We start from the raw sequence: 11978 nt of genomic DNA, 5'->3' as shown, positions 1-11978 counted from the left end.
GGGGGGGAGAAAAGAGAGATGGGGGGGGAGAAAAGAGAGATGGGGGGAGAAAAGAGAGATGGGGGGAGAAAAGAGATGGGGGAGAAAAGAGATGGGGGGGGAAAGAGAGATGGGGGGGGGGAGAAAAGAGAGCTGGGAGGGGGGGGGGAGAAAAGAGAGATGGGGGGGGGGGGGGGGAAGAGCGATGAGGATTAAAGGGAGATGGAGCAAAAAAAAAAAAGATGGGGGGAGAAAAGAGTGATGGGGGGGGGGGGATTTCACAATCTAATTCTTTAGTTCCTTAACCAAAAAAAAGGTTGAAACCCCCTGAGTTATAGCATTAGCAGCCTCATAAACTTTACTGGGGTCTGGTAAAAATTAACACCACCATGTAAAATATTTTTTTTGGGGGGGGGGGGGCACACCCCACTGATTTCCGTCCTTAGGGGGTGACATGCGTGTTGCAGTGATTGAGTAGTTGTTGCAGTGATTGAGTAGTTGTTGCAGTGATTGAGTAGTGGTTGTGTGAGAGCAGAGCCGGGAGTGCAGCAGCACAGAGAGGGAGCCGGGTGCTGGGACTGTACTTCCTCTCCGGATCCCGGAACTGTGTGTGTGCTGAGTGAGGAAGCAGTGCCAGCCATACTGCACATGCACAGGAGCAGGAGCAGGGAGATCTGCAGCAGGGCAGGTGAGGCACAGCTTCAGGGACAGCAGGGCATATGTGGAGTGGTGATAGAGCAGCAGGACAGGGAAGAGTGGAGATTTAGACCCACACAGGTAAAGGCGGGGAAGGAAAGAGGGGGACTGGCTGAGAAGCCATGGAAATTGAACATGGATCTACAGTATGTTACGAGAGAGATCAGGGAGCGAGGAGAGCTGGGGTGAGAGGTATTGACAGTACACAAGAGAGAGGGCAGAGGGATGCAGGTCTAGGAAGAGAGGTGCACAGCTGGAAGACATAAACGACATGTGCAGGGTCCTGGGATAGCAGAAAGGTGTACATGGGGTGGGCGTAGGATCAGGGATTCATTCAGGTGTGTATACTGTAGTATGTAGGAAAATAAAACGCGTTCGGATAGTCAGTGGCTGTTGTGCAGATCGGTTGCCTCTAATGTTACAATGACATGCAGACTGAGTGCTGATCTGCAGGGGTATGAGGAAGCTGTGCTGCCTTGGGAGGGGGGGGACACAGTGGTCAGTAAGCTTTGGGTTGCACGGTGGGCAGATCTGCTTGTGCAGGAGAGCATTGCTGTGTGACCGGGCAGTGCGCGGAGCTGGCGCTAGGGGGCGCGCACTGATGTGAGCATTGCATTTCTTCGCCTGCTTGCAGAGCCCGCCCGTGCAGGCTGTGCGGTGCCGAGGCGGTGTGTCCCGGCATGCGGCGGTGACAGGCGGCTCGCTCCGGCAGGATGTGGCTGAAGCCCGAGGAGGTTCTGCTGAAGAACGCGCTGCGGCTGTGGGTCACTCACAAGTCCAACCAGTACTTCATCCTGCAGCGCCGCCGGGGGCATGGGGACAGTGCGGCCAGGTTCACCGGTGAGTGCAGACAGCAAACACACACACACTTATGTGCACTGAGGAGGCCCACTTTTGGGCAGGCAAATCACTGGGTCTCACGCATTGGCAGGCAGACTCACTAGTGGTCTCACTCATTGGCAGGCAGACTCACTAGAGGTCTCACTCATTGGCAGACAGACACACCAGGGATCTCACTCATTGGCAGGCAGACTCACTAGAGGTCTCACTCATTGGCAGACTGACTCACTAGGGTTCTCACTCATTGGCAGGCAGACTCACTAGTGGTCTCGCTCATTGGCAGGCAGACTCACTAATGGTCTCGCTCATTGGCAGGCAGACTAGCTAGTGGTCTCGCTCATTGGCAGGCAGACTCACTAGAGGTCTCACTCATTGGCAGAAAGTCACACCAGGGGTCTCACTCATTGGCAGGCAGACTCACTAGGGTTCTCACTCATTGGCAGGCAGACTCACTGGGGTCTCACTCATTGGCAGGCAGACTCACTGGGGTCTCACTCATTGGCAGGCAGGCTCACTAGGTCTCATTCACATTCATTGGCAAGCAGACTTGCCTATCTATTTCTGAACTGAGACTCGCTCATTGGCAGCCAGATTCGATCATTGTTACTTGGGTCTCACTGTTTGGCAGTCACTGACTGAGGTGCCCCTAAAGCCATTAGTCTCCTTCTACATCCCAAGCATCACTCCCAGTCAGTGACTTGATGTTTAACCAAAAATGTATAATTTCAAAAAACAGAAAGTGGAGTGTTTCTTTACTAACCCCTTTATTCAAAAATCATGTGGCCCTGTAGGTTTGAAACACAGGGATTGGTACGCCTAGTTTGTAAATGTAAGTTGGAATCAATGCAGGTAAGCAACCATATACTGTAGAATACAACCAACAGAGATGCACTTAGCTCTGAAGAAATACAGCATTTAGTTAGTATTTTCTCACCAAAGTTTGTACATTTACATGTGTGCAAAAGATACATATGAAAGGTTATATATTGTGTGCACATATATGTATTGGTGCGTATCTCTTTATAGTGTTGTATGAATATGCTTAATGCATTGTTAATTTTCAAATGTGATAACTGCAAATAGTCTAGTCAGAATTCCTGCCTTGCCATTACCCCTGTTCGCTATCTCATGCCTAGTTAATTTTAACTGCGGGTTTCAAATTCTTTCTAGCCAGCCGAAAATAGCCATCAAGAAGAAAAAGGATTGTGATAAAAACTCTGCTTTATAAGTGTTGCCTGGGAATTTTGATGGGGGCATTTATCTAGCTAGTCCCGTGACGCGCTAGGGCTGATTCCTGGACATACATCTTTCATTATCAGCTTCACAATTCAACCTTTTTCCTTTTGTGAAATGACTCCACAAATGCCAGCCTGGGTAGCACATTGCAAACAAGTAATTGATTTAACACTTAAGTGCCAGAGAGGCTCTACAATACAGGTAAGGCCTCTCTGGCGCTGACGTCATGTATGTTTGATATGTTTGTTGAGCTGTGTGATATGGGCTGGCAGGTGACCCATGCTTCAGTTGGGAAATAAGGCTCAAGCTACTTTCTTTAACCCAATCACGGCTTGAAGCAGCTGTAATGCATTGAAAAGCATTGCGTTGCTAACTGTCTCCTGGAAGGTTTCAACACAGATTTGTGCTGCTTATTGGTCATAAGTGGCTGAAACCCTCATCAAGGTTTTAGAAAATGATGCAGCCATGAGTAACTCTTAAGCATAATGTACTCGTAGTCTCTAAAATGTAAATTATATTTTTATTTTTGCCCATGACTCCTAACACTTTATTCAGTTTAGTGGTGAAATTCAGTGGTCCTAACGCACTGTGTGTTTTCCATGTGTTTAAAGCAGAAATGTTTTTATTGCTGTGATTGTACTATGTTTGCACTGTCAGCCCTCGTCCTGTATTCTTTGCACTGTGTAACATTGGTGTTATGCTGGTGGAAGTGTAGGCTCGCCTAATACGTGATTCAGGTGGGGAGAAAATGTTACCTGTCGAACAAAACACTAGCTGTTTGGCTTCACTTAACTACCGGTCTCTGTCTCCCTCGTTCATAAGACATCCATGTGTTTTTGCTCCTCCGGTAATGCATTTTATCCCCTTCCTGTTTATACTTGCTAGCCATTCTCTTGCTGTAGGGTTTTTGTTACCGTCAGCCAATTCTAGGGATTTTAAGACCTTTTTTATATCGTGGACTTGTTTTCCCCTAGAGTCTGGTGATCATTGTGCGATGTATCGGGCCTTGAATGGTGCGCTAGACCTTAATTACTCCGGTAATGGAGACATGCTTAGTAGCAGTGCAAAATCACATGATTACATTACTGTGTGCTCAGCTGTGCTGTTTCATTTCATTCAAACCAAGTCATTTCTTTTGCTTGCAATTTTCCAATTATTGGCTTTATGCTTGAACTTTTCAAATGAAACAAATATTGACATTTACTAGGGTTTATATCACAGGATCACGCAGTATGAATATGCACTTTTGTAACATCTGAAGAGCCAACATGTAGCCGCAGTAATCCTGTAATGAAGTTAATCTTAGTAGGTGATGCTTACAGTCTTCCATAAAAGAACAACTAGGCTGAGTGAGCCACACGTTGTCTTTTCACAAAATCAAGACGTAAAGTGACAAGCTGTGAGTGCTCATTTGCATGTCACTACCCAGAATCCCTGGCTGCAGTAGAAGCATTGTTTGCTAAGCGATAATGGGGAAATACAGGGTTGCAGACCTGTCTGATAGATGCAAATGCATCCACAAGTGGTATTTTTATTTACTGTACAAAATCATGCGAACACACTGTTTCTCAGCCACTGAATTTCCTTAAGAAGGGGGGATACTGAGACAGTTGTTCTCGTAGGAGCTTTGTTGATCAGCTGCAAGGAACAAAGCGGATTGGGCATATCATATATAGGTGTCATGAAAGGGCACAATCGGGTGACATTACAGGGGAAGCAAGTGTGTGGAACTTGGCTATTTTTGGGATCAATCTCAAGGTTTAGATGTTCCCCCTTATGGTGTTACATAAATTAAGGAAGTAAAGTGTGTTTCTTGTTTTATCTTTCCTTTCTGAAATGTAGGGATGCTTGCAAAAGTATGAAATTAACCCATCTTGATTCAGAATCAGAAGTTGCCATTGTGAATCGTGTTAGCAGCAGTGGTTAGAGAGGCCTCTTGTGTTTTGATTTACATAACTTTTTAATATCTCCAGTAAAAAACATATTGGGCACAGCCTTTGAAATTCCCTTTAATATTCTTTTTAGTGCTAACAATCATGATTTTCTTTATTTCTACCACGGTAACCTTTAGCCTGCAGTGGGTTCTGAAAGAGCTCCGTTTTAAGCTGACAGACCAGTCCTAGTTCAGACACATCTTCCAAACAAAGCATCCGTTATGTAGAATGAAACCAGCATTGGACAGGGCAAGAAGAGAAGTTTGACTGCTGCGTAAAGATTTTCATAGTGTCTTAAACCAGCGACAAGTGTTCTACTCTTAATTGGCTAAAATTCAGCATTCTGTTTGCATACACAGACTATGTCTGTATTTGTTTTTTAATGCATCTCCTTCAGTGACAGATGCTCCCTATGCAGGTCTGCCAGTTGATGGGTTTTAAGAGCTGCTGGTAATTATGTTGCCCTTAACAATAAGTCTTTTCAGTGGCGGCAAAGCTAGATGTCTGCAATTATTGTGCTAGAGAGGCCTCTTACAGGGATTGCATGTTGTCTTCATATCAGTAAAGTAAAAGGAGTGCAATTTCAATATGCAATCAGTCGTTTGTAGTGGAATGTCTGGGGGTCATTCTATAATCCAAATGAATGGATTATTGACTATTTGATGGGAGAGATTTGATCAAGAGTGAAGCATTCTTTACTTTGCACATCATAAGGATAGTCTGTGCACACTGCTGTGTTATGTAGGCTCTAATGTATGATCATAGCAAGGGATCAAGTGCTCTGTTATTCAAACCAGCAGGGGAGAGATTAATATGAACTTTATGGTCATGAAGTGATGGTTTCAAGCTGTAACTTGCCTTGTGAGTTAATGAAGGTCAAACACATTGGGACTTCATAATAACACTTTCAGTGTCTGTATCATGCTGTATTGGTGGTAACCTTCTCTGCAAATCATTTCCAAATGAGCATTTTAATTTATTTTTGTTGTTGCTTTTATTAAATTCTGCACTAGGGATATCCGATCCGAACTACTCGAGTTACACTGTCTATAGACAACTCTATGTGTTAGGCTTCTAAACAATGATCAGTAACCATTTCAGAAGATCTATTTCACATGGTAACGGTTTGAGTTTTGGCAAATTAGCCCAGTTTGTTAACTGCAAAGTGTGAATTGGTAACGGCTCTGCAAACAACGTTGTCCACCTTTTTCTGCCGCCTCCTGCATAGCACTGTAGATTGGTTGTGCGAGGGCGGGAAACTGGAAATTAGCCACAAATGATGGAGGTATCTGTTGGTGGACTTCTGCAACTAGGGCCACTTGATTGCATACTTCCTGCTTTGCAATAAATAGCTACATACGTAGTAAGATTCCTGCTTTAAAGGTACAATTTGTTCTTCCAGTTGCCTCATGCTCATAACATAATTGTTAAAACAAATCCTGTTAACATTTTTGCTGATATAATAATGTAAACATTTTTTTTGGGGGGGGGGGAGTGGGTGGGTTGTGATATTCTTATACCTGCTATAAAATGTTATGCTCATCACTGCAGCTTTGAAGTGTCTGCAACTGAGTTCTCATTGGTCTGAAGCCATCACTGGGCCCTAACAAAAGCCTTGTGTGTGTGTGTGTGTGTGTGTGTGTGTGTGTGTGTGTGTGTGTAAGAGGGGGACCTCCATGCCGTGTGTGTGTGTGTGTAAGAGGGGGACCACCATGCCGTGTGTGTAAGAGGGGGACCTCCATGCCGTGTGTGTGTGTGTGTGTGTGTGTAAGAGGGGGACCGCCATGCCGTGTGTGTGTGTAAGAGGGGGACCTCCATGCCGTGTGTGTGTAAGAGGGCGCCCTCCATGCCGTGTGTGTAAGAGGGGGACCTCCATGCCGTGTGTGTGTGTAAGAGGGGGACCTCCATGACGTGTGTGTGTGTGTGTGTGTGTGTGTGTGTGTAAGAGGGGGACCTCCATGCCGTGTGTGTGTGTAAGAGGGGGACCTCCATGACGTGTGTGTGTGTGTGTAAGAAGGGGACCTCCATGCCGTGTGTGTGTGTGTGTGTGTGTGTGTGTAAGAGGGGGACCTCCATGCCGTGTGTGTGTGTGTGTGTGTGTGTGTAAGAAGGGGACCTCCACGTGTGTGTGTGTGTGTGTGTAAGAGGGCGCCCTCCATGCCGTGTGTGTGTGTAAGAAGGGGACCTCCATGACGTGTGTGTGTGTGTAAGAAGGGGACCTCCATGCCGTGTGTGTGTGTAAGAGGGGGACCTCCATGACGTGTGTGTGTGTGTGTAAGAAGGGGACCTCCATGACGTGTGTGTGTGTGTGTAAGAAGGGGACCTCCACGTGTGTGTGTGTGTGTGTGTGTGTGTGTAAGTAAGAGGGGGACCTCCATGCCGTGTGTGTGTAAGAAGGGGACCTCCATGCCGTGTGTGTGTGTAAGAGGGGGACCTCCATGCCGTGTGTGTGTGTGTGTGTAAGAGGGGGACCTCCATGCCGTATATGTGTGTAAGAGGGGGACCTCCATGCCGTGTGTGTGTGTGTGTGTGTGTAAGAGGGGGACCTCCATGCCGTGTATGTGTGTAAGAGCGGGACCTCCATGCCGTGTATGTGTGTGTGTAAGAAGGGGACCTCCATGCCGTGTGTGTGTGTGTGTGTAAGAGGGGGACCTCCATGCCGTGTATGTGTGTAAGAGCGGGACCTCCATGCCGTGTGTGTGTGTAAGAGCGGGACCTCCATGCCGTGTATGTGTGTAGGAGGGGGACCTCCATGCCGTGTGTGTGTGTAGGAGGGGGACCTCCATGCCGTGTGTGTGTGTGTGTGTGTGTGTGTGTGTGTGTGTGTGTGTGTGTGTGTGTGAAGGGGACCTCCATGCCGTGTGTGTGTTGTGTGTGTTGTGTGTGTTGTGTGTGTGTGTGTGTGTGTGTAGGAGGGGAACCTCCTTGAAGCACTTGATGTAATAATTTATATTGGTGTTTCAACCTAAATATTTAGTTGAAAAGTTATTTTGTGAATGGGGATAACAATGGATAATTATTTTTTTCTCATGACATACATGTTATTTAATTAATATTACATTTTGTGATCCTTTAATTTTTTTGTAAGGGTTAGCTTTACATGTGTGAAGTGCTTTGAATCCCATTGGGAGAAAAGCGCTGCTTAAATATAATAATAATTATAATAATAATAATTTGGGAGCTCATTTGGCATTGTTCAAAGAGTCTTATAATGCATATTTTGAGTTGACGGGCTCCCCCCCCCCCCCCCCCCCCCCACCCCATTTTTTTGTGATGGTGCTTGCAGTACAAACAGAAAAAGAGGAACTGCTCAGAATTACAGAGAAAATCATGTCTGGATAGGGTGCTGCACAGGTGAGATATAAAACTGTGAATAAAGGACAACACGGTTCAGGGAACCAGAGTATATATCTACCTGTGTGCACACCAATGAGTGGTGCAAATACTGTGCGAGTAATAAGTGATTACAACATAACATTTAATGGAAGTTTATATAAAAAATGGGACTTACAGGCAAATACAGCTAAAAAATGGGGAAGGGGAAGGGCAGAGGAAATGTGAGTATAGAATTACAGTATGGTATTCAATATCCCCCATAGTGTATATACTGCAGATTCAGTCCTACAATTATTGTGGGTCAATATCACCCAATCTACTAATGGTGGTCTGTCTTTGCAATGATCATTTTGAATTAAAGTAGAAATAGCAGTGTATGTAACTGCTTTGTAATTGATTATAAATGGATGATCTTGCTGGGCATAAATGTTAACTCTGAATAGAATACTGTACCAGACCTGGTAGGAGTGTGGCTTATATTACTCAGGGTAATTAATGTGTGTAACATATCAGAATGAAGCACTCTGCTTGCAGTATAGACAGCTCTGTCTGGCGTGGGCCAGTATATATAAGGAATGTCGTATATAAACAATCAGTTCCTCAGCCAAATAAGCGTTAAGTGCAATTTGATCATGAAGCTGTTAAGTAATTCTAGATCTTCTCTTCTGTCATGTACCATAACCATCATTCATCCTCTCAAGGTTGCAATTTATTTCTCGAACGTCACAGAACGGCCTCAGTCTTTTAGTTGTACGCTTTGAAGTCGAATGCCATTTTCATGTCTCCCCTAACATAAGCTGTACCAGTTGCACGCGGTGTCGGCACGGTAACACAATGGCTTCTTGTTCTGCGCTCTGATACCCCCCTCACATGCACTCGCCTTCACCTTGATAGCACCTCCCATGCAATCCTTGTCCAGTGTCTGAACACTCCCAGATACTCTGTGCATTCTTACAGCTTGTACAGAGGTTAACGTGGTAAATGTAGTCCAGACGTGCTATGGCAATGTAATGTTGATCGATGGCTGGTTGTCCTCCTTTTTGTAAAGGTTAATTGGTCCTGAGAAAGTTACAGTGACGATCAGATATATAGACCGTTTAGAAAGTTGTTTTAATAAATGAATAGGTACCAAATAATCTATGAACTGCTTTGGTTGAGCAGGAAGTTTCTGAAAGCCATATTCAATATTTGTTTAACATTACATTCATCACATGGACATCCTGCACCATATAATGATGCTGAGTATCTTCATGCGCTTCCAGCCTTTCAAAGCTTGCTGCTAATCTCATTTTACCCGACAGTCTTACCTCTCTAAGAACTTGTCTTCAACCAACTGGGGTGACTGCCTCTCCACTTGTTATTACTCTGAGCTAAGGGCCTGTGAGTAAGGCCCCACACACAGTCAGGTTGGCAGACTGCAAGGGCGCTCGGAAATACTGTTGTGTAAATGGTCCGGGATTGTTGGTGGGCTGCATGGAAATATTTGGGGGTAGATGCAAAGAGCTCCTTCAAATTGGGCTACTTACATGACGTTGCCTAAATAGGTAACGTCTGTTCGCTTCCCCGAGTTTAACAGATATCCACAAAGCTAAATACTGTATATGCAAACACGACTGTTGGAGATCTGATTAGCATAGGCTTAACGCCATGTCAAGGTGGCACTGCCCTGCATTAGTGCCAAATAACATGGCGTTACCCAAAGGTGGCGTTACTTCTAGCAGGACCCCGAATTGGTGCTTAATTCAAGTTAAAAAAAGAGAATAGGAGAGTAAAAGAGCCCTGTGAATAACAGCAATATGTTAGTTAAATCATACCCAACTGTGGTCTTGTACGTCTGTTTTACAGGGTCTGGATAAGTATTTCAGTGTCTGGATCTGAGCAATGCCATCATTTGCTAACGTTGTGTTAAATCCCTGCATTAACTATAACACAGCGCTGTGGATATGCGTTGTTAGAAGGAACACCTCTTTTTGCATACAATTGGCACTAACGTCTGTTATAGTAACGCTAGGGCTCGTTACGACTGAAAACAGCACTTAACACATCATTAATGAGCTTTGAAGATCCCCGTTAGCACTTGGCACGTTAACAGAGCTCTGTGGATCTACCCCTTAGGGTAGCGTTATGCGGTACAGCGCTATTATTATTATTAGGAATTTGTGGGGCCTACATATTGATGTTGATGGTGAACATTGAGCGTGACTATAACCTCTTCAGCATTGCAGAGACTTGAAACACTTCCCTGTGTTGCTGGCTTCTCTAATAGAGTGGGGGCTTAGACGGGATCGTTCTCAGTGCTAAGAAAGCTTTGTAGGGGACATGACTTTGTTGTTTTTATGAGTGACATGTTGCAATTAAGTGGGTGTCCTCTATTGAGTCTATTCCTCTCTCCCAGACAAATGGTTGATTCAGCATTTTCCTTTTCTTTCTGCAATATCTCCTACACACAAGGATTACGAACGGTACGAGCAAGGCAGCTGTAGGCAAGAAAAGCTTACACTTTCCATGGGATTAAGGAAGGCGCTGGGGATATTTTACAGCAATAAAAGTTTCTTTCCAGTAACTCCCCCAAAAATATAATGGTTACAAGCGTCTCATTTTACCAACTGCATTGCAATAGATCACAATGCCGATCACATGCATCATAATGTATGTACACTTAAGTAAGCACTTGGTCTCTTTGCTGTCGGGGTGGCCAGAAAGGGTTAATAAACAGAGCCATGATAAACCACTTTGCTGCAAAGTGTAACTTTCAGTGCTGTGAAGAAAAAGGAAGAAATAAATCACAAGCTGTTTGGGCAGTTAGAGGAAGTCTGTATTTTGTTTTGATCTAGAAGTAGGTTGCAACCCCCAAATATATGGGGATTTCCATCAGATACAATAACTAAGGGTGGGAAAAAGGCACAAAAACACTGGGGACTTGTGCATTTGTGATACGAGTCAGAAAACAATCTACTTTCAGAGAAAGATATGTGGCATGCAGTACAAAAAAACGTATGGACTAAATGGCTGTCTTTCCTTTCCGTGGGTGCAGCTCCTTTTGGACCCTCCTACAGGCCCGCTGTACTCCCAAGGCCGCGTAAACCCAAGAGGGAAAGAGCGAGAAGGAAAGAGAGGTTACACTCCCTTGGGAGTGTGTGTTACAATAAACGAAGGGGACTAGCTGTAATGTCACTATTGTGCCGGTACCAGTCCAGAGGGGAGGGTTCAGTATCGCAGAGTTTAAAATCCACAATACGCGCAGTACAATGATTGTCTGCAGCATGTAACCTCCTAAGTGCGGACGTTCATTTACCAGAGAAGATCGCAGCAGTTGGGACCATGTTGATTTCATAGCGACTGTTGAATATGACCCTTAATCTTGGGACGTATGCGAAGATTATTTTTTTACATGAAGGGTGTTGGATACGTGGAAGAGACTCCCAAGCTGTTGTGGTGCGGTAAAGATATTAAGCAAAGGGATCGGGACACACACAAATATACAATAGTTGCTCTTCAGCTGTTGTAAGTGGGCTGGTTTGGGGCATCACAGGCTCCCTATTTAATTTAATATCGGTTTCTATGTTTTTAAGTCAATAGCAAAGAGACATACTGTACATCAGTATCAACTAAAAGGCAGACAAGTTATGTCTTGTACAAACACCAGCTTGCACCCCACTAACACCCCACCCCCTTCTGCTTTTGTGTGACAATGTAAAGGCAATCAGATATCTCTGATCCTCCACACTTAATAATGTGTTCTGCAATCTGTGGTCACACTGCATAAACCTGTCAGCCCTGTATGTCTATTCTGGCTCTCCTGTATTCAGAGTTTCTGTCTGGCTTTGAAGTTGGGTTTTAAAGCTGATCTCCCCCAACAATATTATTTGTTTTACGTGTACTGACTCAACATTTCTTCTGGCAAAGAGAACAATCCTAATTTGGCCAAGTCTTTGCTAATAAGTCACACCTCCCATC

The 11978-nt window shown here is 44.8% G+C and overlaps 1 protein-coding gene across 2 annotated transcripts in view; it reads left to right on the top strand.

Moving 5' to 3' along the window:
• The first annotated feature begins 525 nt into the window (after window positions 1-525).
• Window positions 526-11978, top strand: part of TBC1D8 (TBC1 domain family member 8) — a 102321-nt gene continuing 90868 nt past the window's right edge. Inside the window, exons 1-2 of one of the 2 annotated variants that reach the window (XM_075590395.1) lie at window positions 526-667; window positions 1310-1515. In XM_075590395.1, coding sequence (XP_075446510.1) covers window positions 1389-1515 — 127 coding nt within the window. In that variant the 5' untranslated portion in view covers window positions 526-667; window positions 1310-1388. The remainder of the gene's footprint in view (window positions 668-1309; window positions 1516-11978) is intronic. The other variant, XM_075590396.1, reaches the window with a different exon arrangement.

This window comes from Ascaphus truei, chromosome 3 (assembly GCF_040206685.1).
Source record: "Ascaphus truei isolate aAscTru1 chromosome 3, aAscTru1.hap1, whole genome shotgun sequence".
NCBI lineage: Eukaryota > Metazoa > Chordata > Amphibia > Anura > Ascaphidae > Ascaphus > Ascaphus truei.
This window is presented reverse-complemented; position numbering and strand designations above follow the sequence as displayed.